Below are 22993 nucleotides of genomic sequence, written 5' to 3'. Positions count from 1 at the left end.
GTGCCCCCTGTTATTCCTTCCCTAAGATTTTTCTGGCACCATCTGAAAAGGACAGCCTGCCAATGATCAACAATTAGCAGCGTCACTGGTTTCAATTATATTTCTTATTTGTCCAGTAACCAGACAACTCACCTATTTAGACGTCATGCCAACAGTGCACAGATGCCATTGTGACATCAATAATATCCTAATCCTGTACGGGCAAATACCATGCCAGCCCTTCCCTCCTACTAATTCCAAAAGCATCTATGGAAACCCCAACATAGCCCATCACCTGCGTGACACAGACATAGCTTGACACAGCAACAAGGAATTGATAACAGCATCAGTCGTGCCTCTTCTCTGGATTGAGATGCATACTTGGGTGTTTGTGAGACAAGAGTGGTGCCACCAAGTGCACATGCAGTTGTGACCTGAAGGGGGTGAGAGCATGGTGGTTCGGAACATTACCTTTTCCTCTCCTGGTGCAACTCTGCAGAGGACCACTGTTCAACCCCCTGTGGCAATGGTGTAGTCCTAAAAACCAAGACAGATCAGATAAGTGTTTGGCCAGCAGCAGCAATGATTGGAGGCGCTGCTTATGCAGCAGTAAATAGAAAATATTTTAACTTACCTCTGGCAGGCCTCCTGATTCCCCCCTCAATTCAGCACACATGGGTGCCAATGGTGGGGGATAGGATGGGGCAGTAAGAAAGCAAGCTGATAATGCTGGGGCCACAGTTATGGTGGATAGAATTAATTATGAAAAGAGATATGAGATACATGCAAGATATCTTATATTCCTTATAATTGGTCCAACTGTACCCCTTTGAAATGCATAGGCTTTAAATCCATGAAAATGGGGCATCACTGAGTGACAAATTAGCTGTATTTGAATCCTATGGATTCCCTCTCTGCATTAACAATTTTTGATCTCAGTCTATTAATTTTAGAGCTTATATAAGTTCTTTGTTTGGTTTTCTTCATATCTTTGATACTGACGAGCTGGGAGTTTCTAAGTGAGAGCCCAATCCTGTGCTCGGCGGCATGGCTTCGTGCCACTGAGTACTGTAGCAAGCGTGCCGTAAGGCACTTTTGCGAGCCTCTCCGCCGGGCTTCCGCCCGTGCTAGCCCGGCACTGCGGAGCGGTCACCCAGCCTCTGTGCAGTAGGCGGGGGTGAGGACAGGGACGGGGAGCAGGCGTTCCAGGGAGGGGGGAGGCTGGCGGGGGGTGGAGAGAGGGCAGGGGGAGGTGTGATGCGGAGGTGTGACTTGGGGAGGGGGATGGGCTGGAGGCAGCTCCGCTCCACAGGATCCAAGGTGGTCATGGAGGGCTCGGCACCCTACTCAAGTGCCTTTACTAAAAGGTTGGCGGTAAAGTGAGTAGCTCCATTGTGGGGCTGCTTACCTAACCCAGGGGAAGGGGATGAAAGTCTCCTTCTCCCAAGGCGCCTCCTGTGGTAGCCCGGGGTGTGCAGGATCCGGTGGCAGGCATTCTCAGCTCAGGATTGGGCTGTGAGTTGGCAAAAAACTGAGGCATCCTGTTGGAACCTGATGGAGAATTACCAACTGTGTTCTGCTCAGGGATGGGAACTTGAGTCAGGTGATTTGAGTCCTTGAGAAAAAATCAGCGTTTTTGCTGATTTGTGGAGACTCGAGTCACCTATACTGATCACTCTGGCATTGACTCAAGCCTGAGGCCACTTGACTCAGCACTGATTCCCCATTCATTAGCACGAGAGTCTGCCTGGGTGTGCTTGCTTATTTTTTTCACAGTGTGAAAGACCTCGTGGGGCCATCATTCAGACCGGGTGAGCAGCAGGGAAGTTCCAGCCAGGAGACAAAGGGTTAATATTTTGCTTTTGCATAGAGAAGGAGGAGGAGGGGCAAGAGTGGGCTCTCTTTTCCTTGGATGATCATTGGATGAAGGGTGGGTGGTCTGATGTTTTTCTTTGACTGAGGTCGGGCATAAATAGGAACCCAAGGGAGAATTGGCTGGAGAAGCCCAGGGAGGATGAGGAGACGGAGAAGCCAGGGAGGGAGGTGATTTGTAGTGATCACGCTTTCCAAATGCATGGCTCCTTTTGGCTCAGTTGTTATTTGGGAAGAGGAAGCCTCATTGAACTACTGGCGCAAATGGGATTACTTCTGAGTAGAAGTAGCAAAGGATCGGGTCATTCTGATAAGCCTTGCAGCTGCTGCGCATGACCCTCCTCCTTCTTGCCACTTCTGTTGCCACTCTCACACAGTCCATTCCACCCCCTCCTGCCTTGTTTACAGATGGGACAGGACAGCAGGTGAGTGGTTAAAGAGAACTTCAACACACATAGACACACCCCGGCAGCAGCCCTGTTTTTTTCCACGGCTGACTTTTTAAAGGAAGCAACTCAAGACTCAAGTCTTTTTGAGTCACCAAAATTCTCTGGGTAACTCAAAAAGTGCCCCCATTAGGACTCGTTTTTGAGTTGAGTCATGGGGGTGGAAACTTGTGACTCGACTCAAGTCAAACCTTGCCTGACTCACCAATCCCTGGTACTGCTTGCGTATTTGGAAACAAAAAGGGCAGCACATATCCCTCAGATGGAATAAATGAAACCATGAAGCACTTTCCTTGGGCTTCATGCTGCTCAGGGAAGTTGGCAGGGAAGTGGCAAGTGCTCAGTGAAGTGTGCCACTGTTTAAGGGTGCAATCCTATCCTGCACTGAAACAGGCAAGCTAAGAGGCTTGTGTTGTATCCAGCACAGGATAGGGGCCCAAAGTGGCTCAGCCAGAGGTAAAGGGAAACTTTTCCTCTTGCCTCTGGGTAAGGCACCCTGACCCCATTGGGTCTCCTTGGACTTGCACCACCTCCTGAGGTGGCACAAGTCTGAGGAGAGTGGAGCAACTTGAAGCTGCTCCAAGTTCCCCGGGAACAGTGGTTGGGATTAGACATAACTGCCTGGTCCCAGCCCGCCTCCTGCTCCCCACCCGCTTGCTCCTGGGGCCACCCACCGCCCGCCCTCCCCCTGCCCAGGAACACCTCCCTCTCGCCTCTTCCCCACCTCCTCTCTGCCTCCTCCCCATCCACCCCAGTGTCTTGCATCAGCCGAGCTCGGCCAATGCAAGACTCAGTGCCTCCGTCAGCATGGAGGCTTATGCCAGCCTCTGCAGCCTGGCATGCCTCCGCACACCAGCCTTGCCAGCTGATGAGGAGGCAACCCTCCTGGGCCAGTGTACCCTTTATGTATTTATGCCACAGACTTTATTTTTCCTGATTTATCAACAGAGAGTAGAATGCCTAGTTTGCACAGGAGCCATGGTGTTGCTAGGGGGTGCGGGTGTGTGTGTGTGTGTGAGCCGCACCAGGTGAGGCGCACGGAGGGGTGGCACCACTCCTTGCCAAAATCTTTAAAATCTTGGTATTTTTGAATAATACCATCATATTATATATCAATTGATGCATAACTTCATGCAGAATGCAATGAAGTAAACTGAATTGAAATGTCTCTATTCTATCAAAAGTTATAACCAAAAATCCAGCGGGGGTGGAACAATGGTATGTCAGCACACCAATCACCCGGGGCATTGCCCTGCTGTAGTGGAATAGCAGAAGATCTGGCGAGGAGGTAGAATGTGGTGCCTGCAATGGCCCCTTTAAGAGTTAAGGCCTGGGCTTTCAGCAGAGAGTGTGCTGCACAGCTGCAGCCACTGAAGGCAATAAGGCTCTCAGGCATAAAAGCACCTGCTGAAGGGAGAGTTTGGTGTGGGTAACAGAAGGAGGAAAGCTTGAGGAAGGATGGACTGGATTAATGGACTAAGGAATTGGTGGTGAATGGACTTTGGAGACTACTGGAGTTTGGTGTGTGGCTGCTGTGCCCAAGGCCTGCTGAGGACCAAGGGGTTGCTGTAGTGGTGGGAGGCTGCTGGCAGGAGAGAGGGAGGACCTCTGCAGGTTGAACAGGTGAGCTACCCTGGAGGTGGGGGTCCAGAAGGACTGCAAGGCAGAACCAGGGTCATTCTTGGGTGGAAAAGGGGTGCTAATTAGCTAAATGTGGGTGTAATTCTCCAGGCAGAGACTGGATTGGGAATTTGACTGCCCACTACATGGGAGGAGACCCATCATAGAGGTGACATGCAGGCCTCCTGCACAGGGTGATGCAAACCCTAGTGACTCCACTGCACAGAAAGAACAAAAATTACATTCCAGTCCTTGTATTGTCTCTCTCAGCCCTCTAGTTACTTAACTGATTAGTTAATTGATACTTTCTGGCTGAGAGCTGTAAGCTTAAGTGGCCTGATTCCCCATGGGAGTTTCTTGCATGGGTGTGAGATGCTTTAGTAGGTTCCAATTACTATTGTGACATGGTATTCAGTTTCCCAGCCTGCCAGATGGCATATGAAGTTGCCATTATCATATGATCATTCCATTTTCGATGATGATGATGATGATGATGATGATTTGGTCTATGACTGTTGAAGAGATGGAAAAAAAATGTGTGTATCTACAAAGGGGTGCTAAGTAAGGTAGACAGGATTGAGAAGACAGAATTCATAGTCTAGGGTGGCTAGGGTGGTGGTCTTTAACATTTTTTGTGCCACGATCCCAATAAATAAACAAAGTATGAGACTGGAGAGCCCCTTTTGAGTCCTCCCAGGACCCTATCCACTCACCCCAATCCCATTCTGCCCTCCCAGCATTGTTCTCTGTACCCAAATATTCCTATTAGAGAGAGCAGACATAGTAACTATTGTACTGGAAATGCGAAGGATCCCTAGAGGAGATAGGGTGTGGTGTCAACAGTGGCCCCTTGCTTGGGCAGGCAAGCATAGGGTTAATCCCAGGGCTCTAACTAGCAGTGGGTATACTGCACAGCAGCAGCCACTAGAGGCAACCAGTTAATTCATGTTTAGAAATCTCAAAACACAGATGATTACTGGGCTGGGGCACCTTCCTTATGAGGAAAGGCTATGGCGTTTGGGCCTCTTCAGCCTAGAAAAGAGGCGCCTGAGGGGGGACATGATTGAGACATACAAAATTATGCAGGGGATGGACAGAGTGGATAGAGAGATGCTCTTTACACTCTCACATAACACCAGAACCAGGGGACATCCACTAAAATTGAGTGTTGGGAGGGTGAGGACAGACAAAAGAAAATATTTCCTTACTCAGCGTGTGGTTGGTCTGTGGAACTCCTTGCCACAGGATGTGGTGATGGCATCTGGCCTGGATGCCTTTAAAGGGGGATTGGACAAGTTTCTGGAGGAAAAATCCATTATGGGTTACAAGCCATGATGTGCATGTGCAACCTCCTGATTTTAGAAATGGGCTATGTCAGAATGCCAGATGCAAGGGAGGGCACCAGGATGAGGTCTCTTGTTATCTGGTGTGCTCCATGGGGCATTTGGTGGGCTGCTGGGAGATACAGGAAGCTGGACTAGATGGGCCTATGGCCTGATCCGGTGGAGCTGTTCTTATGTTCTTAAGGGATAAAAGCATCACCAAATGAAGGGAGAGTTTTTTATGGGTAGTAGGAGGAAGAAAGCTTATAGGAATGAACAAACAAAACTGATGGATTAATGGACTGAGGAGCTGATGGACTACTGGAACTGCTGATGGACAAACTGACTAAAGGACAGATGGACTTTGGAGACTGCTGGAAGGGAGACTGGTGTGTGGCTGCTATGCCTAAGACCTGCTGAGGGCCAAGGTGTTGCTGTAGTGGCTGGAGAAGCTGCTGGCTGGAGAGAGGAGGAAGGAGGACCTCTGCACGTTGAACAGGCAAACTGCCCTGGTGGTGGGGTCCAGTAGTGCTGCAGTGCAGAACTGGGGCCATTGTTGGGGAACACAGTGGAGCTAATTAGCTTAAACTGGGTATGGGTTCTCTAGGTGGAGCTTGGCCTGGGAATTTGGCAAAACAACCATGAAGACCAGTGTAAGCTATTTCAGCACAATTGCTAAGAACCCTAGCAGGACTGGGACACAATCTCCTAGTACCTGAAGGGGTACATCAGATGCCTTCCCCTTTATCTGATGGTGCTCTAGTGGTATTCAACTCATTTCATTCCTGTAAGTTGCTGCAACCCCACAACTGAGGCTTCATGATCCCATTTAAGTCACAACCCCAATGTTGAAGAACACTGCTGTAGGGTGCTGAGCACTCTTTGCATACAAAATGATCAGAATGATTCGTGGGCTGGGGCACCTCCCTAATGAGGAAAGATTACAGCATTTGGGGCTATTCAGTCTAGAAAAAGGCTTGGGGGATCATGTTTGAGATGTATAAAATTATGCCTAGAATGGATAGAGGGATGTTCTTTTCTCTTTCACACAACACTAGAACCAGGGAACATCCTCTAAAATTGTGTGTTGGAACAGACTTCTTTACTCGGCATGTAATTAATCTGTAGAACTCCTTGCCACAGGATGTGGTGATAGTGTCTCACCAAGATGCCTTTAAAAGGTGATTGGACAGATTTCTGGAGGAAAAGTCCAATGCAGATTGCTGGCCATGATGACTATATGCAACCACGTCTCTGAGAGGAATTTTATCAGGGAGTACAAAGTTTCTTTTGGGCCCCTTTGCAAAGGGGAAGGGGTGGAACAGAGTGGGGGAGGGTGGTGACAGGTGGGTAAAATGGGGGCAGGGAGGCATGGAACAGGAGGGAGTGGGGAGAAGGTGGCAACAGTTGGAAAGATCTTTGGAGCCCAAGTCTAACCACCCATGTGGCATCAGCAGCTAATTAGCATAATCATTTTTAGGCTCACACTAGAATGGAAAGTGTCCTGTGTGTACCAAAACTTGCTTCTGCAGCAGCTGTAGTCTTTCAGCTGTGTCCCTGAGCTCCAATACATTCTTTCATAGTAAAGGGATCCACAAGCCAAAGAGCTACTGTAGCAGTCCAGTTTCCTCCCAGATTTGACACTGTATTAAGGAGTGTCATGTACGTGTTCCTCGGCCCAGCATATATGGCTTGCCAGTAGTTGTAGTAACTGCAGCCGCAAGCTCATGGTAGTGTCCCCAGCATCCCATGCAGGCAACAAGTCTGAGCAGACAGGAAAATGTAAGATCCCATGAAATTTCTGGGGCCCCTCCTTTGGCTCCTGGGCCCCCTTTCTGACCCTGGGCCTGGGTACAAATTACCCCCTTTACCCCCCCTCTCCTAGGCCCTGTATGCAACCTCCAGGTTTTAGAGGTAGCTTACCTCTGAATGCCAGATGCAAGGGACTGGCAACATGATAGAGGTATCTTGTTTCATGTGCTCCCAAATGCATCTGGTGGGCCACTAAGGGCACAATCCTAGCCAGCAGTTATGCCGGTATAGGTGGCCCTGGAGGGTTGCAAACGTGCCGTAAAGCCTCCTTAGGCGGGAGCTGCGTCGGTGCATTCAGATGCGCACTCTGCTGCAGCTCCCGCGCTGCTGCTTGTGTCGGCGCAAGTGCACCAACATAAGTAGCTAAGGTAGGCGTGGGGAAGGGGCGTTACTGCATGGGGGGAGGGCGGGCGGGCCTGGGGGTGGGCACACGGGGACCCGATGGCAGGGCTGGGACCCGGCGGTTATGCCAGATCCCAACCCCTGTCCCTGGAGCAAGCGGAGCGGCTTCACTGCCTCCAGAAGCGGCACAGGTCCGAGGAGACCCATAAAGGTGTGCAGCCCTTACCCACGGGTAAGGGGAAGAGCTTCCCCTTGCCTGTGGCTGAGCCGCTGCTTGCTGCAATCCTGCGTTGGATGCAGTGCAAGCCTCCTGGCTTGCCTGCTCCAGTGTGGGTTAGGATTGCGCCCTTAGTGATACAGGAAGCTGAAGTAGATGGGGTTTTAGCAGGGTTCTTATGTTTCTCTGAGTTGCCTACTACAAATATGAGAGGTCCATCAAATTGCTCAACATTTGGAGCTGGAGCCGAAGTAGTGTGGGAGCAATGGCTCTCCCACAAGCAATCTTTCCCTCCCGTCCTTCCTACCATAGCTCCACGAGAAAATCCATTCCTTTGGGTCAGGAGACCCTTGGGAATAGCCTAGGATGCTGCATGAGGGACGGTGGTGTGTGTGTGTGAGATGAGAATATTTGGAACTTGGGTGCAGACACTTTCCACAAGCATTAGCACTGAGGCAAATGGCACATTTCCTTCTAGGGCAAGAAGCAGTCACAGGGACGCCAGATCAGCACTATGTAAGTAGTAAAGCATTAAAGCCTCCTCTATCAGGGCCATAATCCTGACAGTCCCCCCACCCCTCCCACAATTAATAATAATAATAATAATACAGGTATTTATATACCGCCTTTCTTGGTCTTTATTCAAGACTTTATTCAAGGCGGTTTACATAGGCAGGCGTATTTAAATCCCCATAGGGATTTTTACAATTGAAAGAAGGTTCTTTCTTTCAAGAACCACTACATTCAGGTGTTTCATTCCGATCTGGCTTCACATTCTGGCCTCCATCCTCCCACGCTCGGAGCAGATGGAAATAGCTTGGCTTCAGCTTGTCAGCTGCTCCAAGGTCGCACGGTGCTGGTGGCCTCGAACTGGCAACCTTGTGGATGTTATCTTCAGGCAAATGGAGGCTCTACCCTCTAGACCAGACCTCCTGCCCTAATTATACTAAATTATAATTTAGTAAAGAAAAATTAAGCATGTCACCTGTAATAATGTTTGATGTACATGTAATTTGATCCAGACAGTGTCCCCCCCCCCATTCCTCCATGAGTGGAAGCATCATTTCTCATGATGACAATTCCTTTGTCATTGTGGCAATCAGGTTTTGTAGTCTTTGTAATGTTTCAAGGACATGAAAAAAACACTTATTCTGATCAAAGAGGACAGTGGAGCAAAAGGTATGTGCACAGGGAAAGAAAATTTTCAACACTCTTGAAAAGTCATTTGTCTCCAGCCTGAAGGAGAATCAAATGAAAGCTTTCCACTTGGTAGTTATACCCCAACTGCTAGGACCTGAGTCCCAAAGATTAGGTATCTTTATCAATAGCTTAAACTTCACAAATGATCAGTGAGTTCTGTTGACAGTTGAGGTCATTCCATAATCCATTACTGACTATTATAACACAGTCTTCATTTTTGTTGTGGTCATTGGGCTCCCCAGATTTCCAGTTAGTGTAAGTTATCGGTTCCCCATTCAGATACACAAATCTGCCCTCGGTCTGCTGATCGTTTATATCAAGAAAAGCGTGACTTGACTTGACTATTGCTTGCAAGGCCGCGTTCTCAGCAGCGTTCCTCGGGCTGGCAAGAGCTGCACCTTCTTTCGCACACAGTATTTTCCCTTTGGAGTAGGTGTCCTCTCGACCACTTGAAACAAAGATTTTCCCTCCAACCTTCATCGCCCCCTGCAACAACAGAACTGGGACGGGACAGGACACAGCACAGTGAGAAACTGGAGACACAGCAAGGGACAAAACACACATCTATATAATCATTGGTCTACATGACAAAAGTAGTTAAGTTAAGTAAGTTAAGTTAAGAAAAAGTTAAGCATATTTGTGTGTGTGTGTGTGTGTGTGTGTGTGTGTGTGTGTGTAAAATGATGTCCCATGTGTTAAACTTGTGAAAGAAAAATAGTATATTTTACAGTACAGTACAGTACTGTATACTGTATATTCTATAACAGTGGTTCTCACACATTTAGCACTGGGACCCACTTTTTAGGATGCGAATCTGTCAGGACCCACCAGAAGTGATGCCATGACCAGAAGTGACATAATCAAGCAGGAAAATCTAATAATCCAAGGCTGCAATACTATCCACACTTACCCAGGAATAAGCCCCATTTACTAACATTGTTAAAGGAATATACATAGTAGCTTGTTAAAAGTACAGGTCTGTAACATTTCTCCAAATGCAGTCACATACCGTGGTAGCATCTAGTCTAATATGTTTTGTCTAATATATTAAAAACAAAATATTGAAATGAATGGGGACCCACTGAATTTGGTTCACGACCCACCTAGTGGGTCCCGACCCACAGTTTGTGAAACACTGGTACAGTGTATTACTCTGTACCAGTGGTTCTCAAACTGGTGGGTTGCAACCCACCAGTTCATATAATGCTTCCCCTGTCCCTTTAAGGGGTGGGTATCTCCAGGATCGCATCACTAAGGGGGACAAGGGGGGTGCTTTGCACTTACTTTCAGAAGGCAGGGCTTCAGCAGGCTACAGGAGGTGCGGGGAGCCCTAGGCAGTCCTGCACAGCACTCCCTGAGGCTTGGAACTTTCACTAAAAGTGTGCACAAAGCACTTCTGTTTTGCAGGAGGTGCTTTGCGCCCACTTTTAGTGAATGTTCCAAGCCTAGGGGAGCGCTGTGCAGGACTGCCTAGGGCTCCCTGCACCTCCTGTAGCCTGCTGAAGCCCTGCCTTCTGAAAGTAAGTGCAAAGCACCCCCCCTTGCCTGCCTTGGTGATGCGATCCCCAGGCTCGCTGCCCTAGCCACTCCCCCGCAAGAACTTACTGAGAGAGTAAAGCTCCCTCAAAGTTTGAGAACCACTGCTCTATATCGTATATTCTGCAGTATATCATTCATGTTCTCCATGGGAAACTGCTCTTTACAGTACTCACACACAGACACACACCCACAGAGTGTCAATATAATGAAAGTGTAAGCTTCCATCATGTGGAAGAGACTTCCACCCTGTTAGGTACACATGTGAAGGAGACCATAGACCAGGAATGAAGTAGAGAACATAATGTGGGAGGAACAGTCACCGTGCCTCCTCATTATTGGCTTGTTTTCCTATATGTCAAAAAGCCAAGAGTAATAATTTGTCTAGAAATAACAATGCATAGACCATACATATGGCATCTTACCCTTTTTGTATTTGCCCAGTTCAGCCTGAAGAGTCTGGATGCTCTTTTCCAAAGCTGTTATTTGCCTCTGAACAGCATCAACAGCTAAGGAGAAAAAAAAAAAGGGAATGAGGGAACATAAATGTAAATAGATCCATTTTTTTTAAATGTTGGAGATTGGTTCATGTAGGGCAAATCCTCACCCACTATCCAGCACCGACATAAAATGGTGCAATGCAGCTCTGAGGTAAGGAAACAAGATTTCCTTACTTTGAGGAGGCCTCCGTGAGTACTACCCAACTGCAGGATGCAGCACATGCCCCATTGGCACTGCTATGCCAGTGCTGCAAAGTGAGTTAGGATTTGGGCCTAAAACCATATACCATCTAGATATATGCTCTGTATCTATTCTGTCTGCCTCCCAGTCCATCCATTCACACTTCAATTATTTATTTGTTGTGTTTTTACTTGCATGTGTATTTTGCCTTTCTTTTTTTTAAATAAAACTCAAGGATCAGTGCATAGGGTTTCCAGGGTGTATGTCATTCTGGTACTGACCACACCCAGACCTTCAGCAAGGTTGGTGCATCATGTGCCCTATGACACATAGACATACATATGCAAACAGATTGTGAAATACCTTCTCTTAGGAAAAAAAAAAGCATAACATAACTAAATAAGAAAGCAAAGAGGGAACAATTGTTCACCTTTTCCATTAATGGCAGAAGAAGAAAAAAACAATGGAATGAACAACAGTAAGCTACATTTTGAAATGTTTGTTTCTACTTCTGTTTAACCCCACTACAGCACCATTCTCAATGGGAGCCATATGGACCTCTAGGGAGCCCAGGCACATTTGAAGGGGGTCACAGACTGAAAATTGTGAAAAGCCTCAAGAGCCCCAAGGGTTTCAGAGGGGCCCTGGTAACTGAACTGATGAAACACCCAAGAAGGATTTAATGGTCATGCCACACACTTGTAGCAGCTGCAGTGAAATAGAATGTTCCATTTCGTACTGAATTTCCTTCCCTACAGCCTATCCAAGCTGATGTTGCTGCAAACACACCCTTTGCAGCTCAGGGCATCTTGGGGAGCATTTGTTCCCTTGCCCAGGGGTAAGCACTCACTATCTGAATTGGTCTACTTGGATCTGCACAAGCTACTTTGCAGGCTCATGTCCGAGTGAACCCGGGAAGACGGATTAGGTCAGGAAGGGAGAACAGAATATCAGTGATGCTGTTGCCACTAATACTGCCCCCTTCCTGACCTCAATCTGCCCCTCCCCATCCCATCTCCTGCCTGTTCTGCTCTATCCCCTCCCCATTTCTCCCACCTCCATCCCTGCCCCCCACCGCCATCAAATTTACCTTCCTGGATTTAGTGGTGGACCTCCTGCACTGTTGTCAACTGCAGCAGTGTTCATAAAATGGCCACCAGCAGCATGCTGTGTGCACCACTGGAAGCCATTTTATGACAGTGAGACTGTATAGGCTCTATCCCACATAGGAGCGAGCCATTAACCTCTATGATACAGAATGTGCTTTCACATGTATCATATGGATTCCCAGAAACAATTGCTTAGAGACAACAGGATGAATTAACGGGACCTGTTTATCCAAGCAATTTTTCATTTTTCTTCTGAAGCCTTAAGTGCCAATCAGTCATTAGTCAATGATAATGGAGTGGCAGGAAATCTGATGCTCTTGACACCTTTAGGCTAACAGCAGCAGGCAACTTCAGGAGAGGGTGTTTTGGAGTGGAGAAGTGGCGGAGGAGACAGGAGTGCTTAAATCCTTCCCCATCCATCAGAATACTATTAACAAGAGTTTGTGTGACATGCTGGCATGTCCAAATGCAGGGAAAAACTGACCTCAGAAAGGTCTTCTTACCTGTTTGTTCACCCTTTTGTCCTTTTAGGCCTGGGATTCCTTGGTCTCCCTTTGGTCCTGGTGGTCCAGCCTTCCCAGGGAAACCCTGCTGGCCCTTCACTGAGATGCCTAGTGTTTGACAAAAAGAAAGTTGGAACATTTATTAGGCTTTATTCCTCTCCCCCCCCCCCTTGACCCAACAGCCATCAAGATGAAGATACATCAAGAAATTACAAGGATGACTGTCTTACAGCCCAATCCAAGATAACGTTCACAACAGCAGAATGGAGGTTCTGTTGTTGTAAATGACTGTATATAAATACTGTTAATAATAATGATGATGATGATGATGATGATGATATGGTAATCATTTTGGAACTGTTGCCACAAACAGCAGTGGTGTTGAGGGTCCATTGCTGCTACCAGCTACCTGTGAGAATGCAAGCAAGCAGGCGGGGGGGGGGGGGTGGACGGTGGGAGGAATGGGGAGGGGCAGGAACAGGGACTGCCTGGGCTGGGAGGATGACAGGCAGGAGGTGGGACGGAGTGGATTCCTGTGGCACCAGAATGCACCTGGATCCTATCCCCATTCCTTCCCCTCTCCCTTATTCTCCTTGGTTCTGCACCAGAAAAATGGCTGGCACAGATTTGAGGAGACCTTTTCAGGCAATGGAGGCTTGCCCCGGCTAAGGGAATGAAAGTTCCTTTATGATGAGGTGAACAATGAGTCTGCCCCCCATAGGATGTAGTGTGTGTCCCATTGGTACAGCTGCATCAGTGGAGGCGTTTTTAATTAGGATTGGGGCCCTAATGTTCTTCTAGATCAGGGGCCTCAAAAATCCAGCCCATGGTGCTCTGAGAAAATCCTTTTGGGCGTGGCATAGTGATGGTGAAGCCTTAGTGTTCCACCTCACCACCTTCTGTCTTCATGCCCAATCTTTGTAGAAACTCTGCTAGACAGCCGCTTCTGCTGCCAATCTCCCCCAGAAGGCTCTGCACCCTGATTCCCCAGGGGAAGTGGCTGCCCAGTGTGAGTTTCTACGAAGACTGGATGTGAAGATGGGAGGCGGTGGGGCAGAATGGTAAGGCTTCACCACAGCTGTACTGAGTCCGAGAGGATTTCCTTAGCATGCTGGATCTGGCCCATGGGCTGTACTTTGAAGCCTCTCCTCTAGGCTGACATGTCACATCACCTATAACATTGAAGACTTATGTTTCCAGCCATTTTTTGCAAACCATCACAATTTTAATGCACCTCTTGCTCTCTGTGGGATTATAGGAAGGAGATATGTACAGTTCTGTAGTATGTAGCCAAAAGACATGAACTCCCAGACAAATGAAAAACCCAGGTGAAATATAGATAGTAATGCTCTCATTAGATACCACTAATTACCATGCAATTATATAGATCACACAATATCTGTGAAGAATTGCTGTTCTAATACCTGGCTCTCCCTTCTCTCCTTTGCTCCCATCTCTCCCGTCTCTGCCTGGTAGACCGTTGAGTCCTGGGTTGCCACAAGCCATCACTGTGCAAGTGTTGACTTCATGTCCTCTTTGATCAGAAACTGATGCCAATGCCAGTGACATTCCCACCACCAGGATGTTGAAAAGCTTGAGAAGATACATTGCTGAGAGATGGAGATGGAGAACAAATAAAGCAGAGATTATCTGATAAGGTCTGCCATTGTTCAGAGGTTCCTTATGGGCAGGTTATACCCTGCTGATCTTTAGGCACTCTTTTTCAGTCTGTTGAGATTCTTAGAAATCTATCATTTCCAGGATCCCTTAGTTAGGAGTCATGGCAACAAAACAGTTTGGAAGCTGGCTTAATGTATGCATCACATCCAGGGCCCAACCTTATATTCAGCCAGCCTGCGTGATACAGTGGTGCCAACCCAGAGTGCACACAGACACACACAGGTAAATGAAGCTTGCATCAGCAAAACATAGTTTAACACTTCTGGCTGTTGCTGGAAATTGCACCAAAGCTGATGCTTGAATATGACACACTCACAGCTCAACAGTTCCATCTCATGCTTGCCCTAGGCCGGCCTCCATTATAAGGTAAAAAAGTATGTCCTGAGGTTACTTCACAACATCAACACATCCCGTTTGCGGGTGTTTCTGATAAGTGTTCAGTGTTAACTGCCTTGTGTTGTGCTGGAGAAAGGCATTATACAAGCATTTAAAAATAAAATATTAATCCAAGTGTCTTGCGCTGATAAATCGTTTGCACCCAGTTTCAGTGGTGTATGAATGTAGCTTAGCTATTTTGGGGTGCACTTTTGAGAAAAATGCACAAATCTCCCATTTGGATGTCTCCAATAAGCAGAGTATTCTGGGGTACATTTTCTAGCTGTTGTAAGAATAGCTCAGTTACTGAAGGATATAAATGTAACATTCTCCCTTTATGTGGGTTACATGTACAGATTCCATCCCCTTTAAAATTTTAGTAATCACAGTGCCTTCAGCTAAGCATGCACCAAATTTCAGTGCACAAGGATGAAACAGAGATGTACGGGCAAGGTACATTAATGTTCTTTCTTTAGTCCAATTAACTGATCAACAAATTACATTCAAATAAATGCTACCTGTTTTTAGAGTTTGAGAGAAGTCTCTTAGTTGAATAAAGGCATTTGGGCCTCTTCAGCCTAGAAAAGAGACGCCTGAGGGGGGACATGATTGAGACATACAAAATTATGCAGGGGATGGACAGAGTGGATAGAGAGATGCTCTTTGCACTCTCGCATAACACCAGAACCAGGGGACATCCACTAAAATTGAGTGTTGGGAGAGTCAGGACAGAGAAAAGAAAATATTTCTTTACTCAGCATGTGGTTGGTCTGTGGAACTCCTTGCCACAGGATGTGGTGATGGCATCTGGCCTGGATGCCTTTAAAAGGGGATTGGACAAGTTTCTGGAGGAAAAATCCATTATAGATTACAAGCCATGATGCGTATGTGCAACCTCCTAATTTTAGAAATGGGCTATGTCAGAATGCCAGATGCAAGGGAGGGCACCAGGATGAGGTCTCTTGTTATCGTGTGCTCCCTGGGGCATTTGGTGGGCCGCTGTGAGATACAGGAAGCTGGACTAGATTGGCCTATGGCCTGATCCAGTGGGGCTGTTCTTATGTAAAGAAAAGCTTTTTCTCACTGCTTGAATGACCATCTTTAATGTGTTATTTTCATTCCCTATAACAAGCATCAAAACCAGCAGTAAAAGAAGAAGAAAAAAGCATGCCCCTAATTCACTCTCCCACCAGTCAGGGTCTATGCTTGCCAAGTCAAATTAGGCGCGTGGTCGGTCTGTGGAACTCCTTGCCACAGGATGTGGTGCTGGCGTCTAGCCTAGACGCCTTTAAAAGGGGATTGGACGAGTTTCTGGAGGAAAAATGCATTATGGGGTACAAGCCATGATGTGTATGCGCAACCTCCTGATTTTAGGAATGGGTTAAGTCAGAATGCCAGATGTAGGGGAGAGCACCAGGATGAGGTCTCTTGTTATCTGGTGTGCTCCCTGGGGCATTTGGTGGGCCGCTGTGAGATACAGGAAGCTGGACTAGATGGGCCTATGGCCTGATCCAGTGGGGCTGTTCTTATGTTCTTATGTTCTTATGCCCCACCCATAAATAAATTAGGGCTCCATTCTTATGCACATTTCCTAGGGTATAATCCCACTGAACTGAATGGAATTTATTTTTGAGTAGACATGCATAGACTTGCATTGTAAATCTTTAGCTGATGAATCCACCAATGAAACAGATTGAAACTTGTAGTTCTAAATATAATTGGTTAGGCAGTCCAACACTTCCAAATCTTAAAAATAACTACTATCTTGGAGTCACTTTTGTCCTGACTGTCAGAATACAGCATATGGACTTGTGAACAAGGAAGCATCTAAAATGCAACAGTGTTGTTTTAATCCAGCAGGAATCTAAAGCAATGCTACTTACCAGATCCTATGATATTTGCTTGATCAACAGAGGCAATTCATTTGGTTTTAAGAGAGGTGAGGAGCAACCAAGAGAGAACTAGATTGCTGTTCCATTTAGAATAACAAAGAAAAACAGTTTGAAAAACCCACATGGGTATGATTACTTTATTGCTCCTCTTGCACAATTCTGTGGATTGCAAAACTGGACTTCACCATTTACTGGCATATCAGGCAGTGTTCCAGCATGACCTCTTTCATTCTCAATTTACTGGAACTGAAGAACAAACAATTCGGGTTTTCCCCCAGGATCAGAGATTAGGTTCAGGGGTGGTCCCTCTGTGCAATTGGACAGAACACCAGCCCTCACAGAAGAGGAGGCTGAAGATAAATTTGTTTTTTAGGGAGCTTAATGGTTTGAGAAAAACTTCACTTCCCCTGGGATACAGTACACATATTTCTTTCAGCCCTGCTAACTTTCCTGTTTTCAACTTTCAAAAGAAAAAAATAATCTTCCAGCCTTCAAGAAGTTGATTTCCCATATGGTTAGGTGATACCAAACAGAATGGAAGGGACCTGCGGTGACCATTTGAGTAGTTAAACCTAAACTGAAAGCTGGGCAGAAGAGGTAGAGGAGGTAAAGATAGTCAGGCCATGGGGCTGTTGAAACAGGAGGAGGTGCTGGTAGCGATGGCAATTCCATGAGCCAGTCAGTAATGGACCTGCCCCTTGATGTGCCCCAGGGCAAAGGTCTGTAATACCAACTCCCTCATCATGCCGACCTCCTGCTTACCTAGCTCAACGGAGCCTCACGTGACGTTAGGGATGATCCAGAAACTGTTCCTAGGCTTCCCCATAGTTTTAACAGTACTTCTGGGAAACCGGGAAACCGGAAGTACTGCTTAAGATCATGTAGGAAGTTTCAGAAGGCTTTCTGTGCAATCCACAGTGCTGTGTGGACACGATGCTCAGGGCATTTGTCCCCCCTGGCCTACCACTGGATCCAGTGCCCCCTTCGCGTGGTGCCTAGGGCACATGCCCTGCTTGCACCTGCCTAGATACGCCTCTGGTAATACTTGATGATCTTGTAGGTCCCTTCCAATTCAATAATTCTATGGATCCTGTTGTACTTTCTCCTTTTCTCTGGGAAGACAAGGAAGACCCTCTGTCTTTTGGAAGTTATGGGGAAAGCACAGAAGAAAAAAGAAATGAAGGAGCAAATATGGTGGAAAGCGTCAGAGGGCTTTAGGGCCTCCCATTATCCATTTTGGTCAGCATTGACTACTTTTCAGGGTTGAAGACAGGATCTTTCCCAGCCCATGTTATGGGTTGAGTTTTGATGTGCAGAAGTTCTCATGACACACTTCAAAGCCACAGCCCACTAGGACTATACAACAAAACAGTTATTACTTAGCATGTCCTGCTACTTATTTCTATATTGAAACTTACTGGGCTGGGTTACATTGTCAAATGAAATATATTTCATTCCAAACTGTTTGAGTGGGTTGCAATAGTTTTTAAAAAGTGCATACAAATTGAAAGGAGGGATACCAAAATGATCCCAAATAAATATAAAAAGGTATATTAGAGTGCAAATGTATGCATGTTCTTTCAGATGCAAGTCCTCCTGTGTGTCGCTGGGGGTTCCTCATCCTATGAAATGAACAAGTCCCCCATTCTCCCCATCCTAGTGAGCATGATCCAGGCTTACCTTCTCCCCTCCTTCTAGTCATTCATCCCCTTCCTTATCAATCCATCTATCTGCATCTGGCTGCAGGGCAGATGACTGTGTATACCCGTAGCCTAGACAAATTTCTCATTACCCCCTTACCATAGGAACAGTCTTGGTCTCTGCTCCACTCCAAACACACCACTGTTGCCAGCCCTTTCTGGAGAACTGAACCTGGGACCATCTGAATGCAAAACAGATATTCCATCACTAATACCTGGGCTGCGGCTGAACCAGTCCTTAGACATTTTGCCAAACTGCTTTAACAAATGCTTTTTTGTTTTGTTTTGTTTTGTTTTGTTTTGTTACAGTTCCACTTGTGTATCCCACTGGCTTTAATTATATCAGCAAGATGTAACAGTAAGTTCTTATGTCATATTAATGTTTCAGTCAGGATAACCAGTTGCAATGGTGGACAGAGTGCCTATACCCTTTATTGTATAGAAGAGGGAATTTGGGCAGGTGCAGCTCAACATTTCCATGCTGCAGTCTCCTGGGGCCCAATTTGAGTACTGTATACCTTCACCCTTCAGGCTACTGATTAAGGGCTGGTTTGGATGATACCTAATAAAGGTCATGCACCCTCACAATGCAAACATATCCTGGCCCATTCAAGCCCTTCTACAAGAGGTTGGGGCATTTTTCTTAATCATGTGAAGTGATTTGTCCATACTGCCCCTCTGTGTGCACAGACAACCTTATTTTAAAAGTAGGCTTCACTTTATTTTAAAAGGCTTATCAGTAGGTGAAGAGGTACAGTTTGGATGAACGGCCCCTTGTATTATTAAGGAATGTGCCCCAAACTCTTCCAGGAGGGAGCAGAGGGACCGGGATGTGAAGAACATATCTTTTATCACATGGGGCTAGTTGAGTGATAAGTGGAGGTCTTTAAAAATGGTGTTATTTATTTTACTCAGAAGGAAGCCCATTGTGTTTAGTAAGATTTATGCTGTCGTCCTATCTTACTCACTGGGAACAAACATGTCTAGTGATAAGAGTATCGACTGAACCAGCCCTAGAATAAACTGCACGTTCATCAGTACCACAGAATTTCTGTAGATGGAAAAAGCTCTCACTTCCAGTGCTCAAATTATGGGGAAAAATATCAGAGGCCCCCTAACCTTGTAACCCCCACAATTTTAGCCAAAACATACCCCCTACAACTTAATAACAGCAGCTAAAGTAACCTTTGTGCACCCTTCCCCCCATGGAGTTTAAGCAAGGCATCTTTTAGATTTTGAATTCACAAACAATTAACTTGCCATGCATACCACAGGTGGTATCATGCCACCAGCCATCTGCATACATATCTACACAGTCTCCTGGGGCCCAATTTGAGTACTGTATACCTTCACCCTTCAGGTATTCAAACTTGCCTTCTGTTGCCATGTCAATGATTCCAAGAAGTGATTTTCTACCATCCAATGCCACTATTTTTTGGACAGCGCTGTTTTCTGCTGGATTCCTTGGTGAGGCAAATGTGCCACCCCAGTCTAAGCAACTGGCCTTTGCAGTGTCAAAGTCACCCATGGAGTGTTTTGAATATCTTCTCACCAACCATCACACCATCAGGGAGAAGAATAACTAAGAGAAGAATCGCAGGACTATCAAAATGGATGCTTTGTTTGCAACGTAAATAGCCGTGTACACTAATGGCAACGGCAAGTATGCCATTTTTAATTTCAGAGAAAGGGAAAAAGTTCTCAGCTAAATTTAGAACTTTGCTCTTAGACATATTTACAGTTAAATGGCAAAATAATAATAATAATCCAGTGATCTTAAGGCCCAAATTCTAACCAACTTTCCAGCACTGGCATAGCTGTACCAATGGGATGTGTGCTGCATTCTGCAGTTGGGTGGCAGCTACGGAGTTCTCCTCAAAGTAAGGGAATGTTTGTTCCCTTACCTTGGAGCTACATTGGCCTTATGTTGGAGCTAGAAAGTGGGTAAGGATTGTGCCCCAAGTGTACTTGGTTTGATTATTTTGTTATATTTCAAAATAGGCTGCAATCCTAACCACACTTACCTGAAAGTAAGCTCCATTTAACACAATAGAACTTACTTCTGAGTAGACCTGGTTAGGATTGTGTCCTGACTTTGTTAGCAGCACACCTGGAAATTGATGAAATTTGCTGGGGGAGGGGAAGACTTTGTTTTGTGTGTATCTGCTAATTCCAAACTGAGACCCAGAGGCTGTTTGGCTGCAATCCTAACCTCACTCTCCTGGGAGTAAGTCCCATTGGACTTACTTCTGAGTAGACCTAGCTAGGATTGTGCCTTTTGTCTTATAATAGCATATTATAAGCAACATGGGAAGTACCCCCCCCCCAAAAGGAGGCAAGAGGAAAAAGGGGGATGGCTGAAAAGGAATGGGTATTTTTATTTTTTAATCTATTTGTGGAGACAAAGCTTGACTGATCAAGAGTGACTTTTTTTCTTTTTTGAAGGGGGAGGAAAAGGAGAAAGGTGAAGATCCTTGGTTAAGCTGACACAGACCCCAAGCCTATGTCGGTCTACTCAGAAGTAAGTCCCATTTGAGTCAATGGGGCTTACTCCCAGGAAAGTGTGGATAGGATTGCAGCCACACCCAGCAAGATGACAGCTCACCCCCAGAGTAGATGGGGGCTGCTCACACACATACACCCCAACATGCAGATGCCACCCCTATTCACCTTAGGCAAGATGGAGGAATGCAGGCTGTGGCATTTGGCCCCCCCCCACTAAGAGCAGCCTCCTTCCCAAGCAGAGGAAAGCGCTTCATTGCCTGTACTTACTGGTGGAGCTCTCTCTAGGTCAGGCTTTCCTCCCAGTTTGAAGCCTGCCAGGAGCGCACCCTGTGCTGATGAGATACAGCACCTCGGCCAGCCTTCTCTAGGTTTGGTGGGGAGGCTCCATCACCTCCCCCCAACATGTTTCACATGCCTTCCCCACCTCACATTGCCCACCCACCTGGTTCACAGCCTCAGAAAAACAGCAAGTAGGGAGGCAGTATGTGTAGCTGAGCGGCTGTGGCCACCTCTCTCCCCAAGATGCCTCATGATGCCCCTGGGGGCTAGCCATGCCTCCCTAGGGAGCCCTGATGCACAGATTGAATACCTCAGTTGTAAAGGCTAACCACGACAAAAACTGGTGGTTCCCAACCTTTTTCAATAAGCAGTTTCCTTGACGTCACTTCCAGTTCACCTCTGGTCATGTCTAGAGGCATTCTAAGGGCCTTATAATGCCTCAGAAGGCCTTAGAAAGATACTTCCCAGGTTTGTTTGAAAACCCAGAAGTACCTTTGTCAAGTTTCTCTGGCCCTTGGAAGGCCTTAGAAATGAATGGCCTTCCAGAGGCCTTAAAAAAGACTTCCAGAGGCCTTAGAAAAGTCTTTTTAAGGCCTCTGGAAGGCCCTTCCTTTCTAAGGACTTCCAAGGGCTGGAGAGACCTTATAAAGGTACTTCCGGGTTTTCAAAAGAACTGGAAGTACCTTTCTAAGGCCTTCTGGAGGAATTTTGAGGGCTAGAGAAGCTGTGTGCAGCCTCTCTGGCCCTTGGAACATGGTTGTGCTGGGGGAGGGTGCTGAAGTAAGGGACTGGTAAGTCAAAGCCTCACCTGCTGCCAATGACTTCACATCCCTGGAATATATGTCTCAGGTTTGCCAGTGCCAGTCTCTGAACAGTGTGCCTGAATACTCATACAATACTCGACCTACTGAGCATTGGCTGTGGCTCCCCATTAAGGTTACAATTCTATACATTGTATAGGATGGCAGGTTTTTCACAAGGATTCTGCAGCTCCCCTGCCTGCAGCTCCCAGGGGATGCACAGCTCGCAGTTTGGTAACCACTGCCATAAGCAGTAAACCTGAAGCTCAATCATCTCATTCACTCTGGACCAATCAAAGCTACATTTCCCTTTCTTACCGTTTGCCATTCTGATGGTGAAAGCCTGGCGTTTTTCCAACTGTCTTTGCAGTTCCTTTATTTCTGAAAATAAAGTTTTTTTTATTAATAAACTTCACCTCTGAATGAGAACATAGCTGCACTATACTTCCAGGGCCACATCAAACCACATAAGCAAATATTTTACAAATATGAAGTCTGTATGGGCATCAGTCTCTCAGAATGCGTTCATGCAGTTACTACCTATTCAAGATTGGGCTGGTGCACTGTGGGAGTTCCATTTCCCTGTCATATAATGGCTTCTGGTAGCACACCGTGTGCACCGCCAGCTATTTTAGATGCTCCACCACAAATGATGGCAGTGTGGTTTGGCCAGAGCTAGACCCAGACAGGTAAGTCTGATGGTGATGTGGTCAGGGGGTGAGCCGAACAGGGAGAGAAGAAGGCAGATTGGGGAGGAGATGGGGCAAGAAAGGGGGCAGATTGAAGCCAAAAAGGGGCAGTACCAGTGGCAGCAGCACCAGCGATATCCTATCCCCTTTCTTGGCCTTGACCCACCAGGCCCACTTGCACTAGCTATATAGCTGGCACAGATCCAAGTAAACTCAGCTGGGGCTTACCCCTTGGGTAAAGGAAGAAATGTTCCCTTACCTGGATAAGACCTCCAGCACCTGTAATGGCCTCATGAGATACAGTGCATGTCCCACTGGTGCAGCTGCATTAGCTCAAGGAGCATTAGATAGAATTGGGCTGTTAAAAAACAGTAATTTGACTCCCATATAGGCACACACACTGCATACAGATTAAGTTGGGTGCTCTTCATTTA

The 22993-nt window shown here is 46.6% G+C and overlaps 1 protein-coding gene across 1 annotated transcript; it reads right to left on the bottom strand.

Moving 5' to 3' along the window:
• Nucleotides 1-8939: 8939 nt before the first annotated feature.
• Nucleotides 8940-14247, bottom strand: LOC136645397 (mannose-binding protein-like). The gene is made up of 4 exons (XM_066621626.1): nt 14064-14247; nt 12640-12747; nt 10772-10855; nt 8940-9310 (listed from the first exon to the last, which is right to left on the bottom strand). Exons 1-4 carry the CDS (start codon nt 14245-14247, stop codon nt 8940-8942), a joined length of 747 nt encoding a protein of 248 aa, XP_066477723.1.
• Nucleotides 14248-22993: the final 8746 nt, after the last annotated feature.

This window comes from Tiliqua scincoides, chromosome 3 (genome assembly GCF_035046505.1).
Source record: "Tiliqua scincoides isolate rTilSci1 chromosome 3, rTilSci1.hap2, whole genome shotgun sequence".
Lineage (NCBI taxonomy): Eukaryota > Metazoa > Chordata > Lepidosauria > Squamata > Scincidae > Tiliqua > Tiliqua scincoides.
Note: the sequence above shows the minus strand (reverse complement) of the source record. Positions and strands in the feature narration are given on the sequence as shown.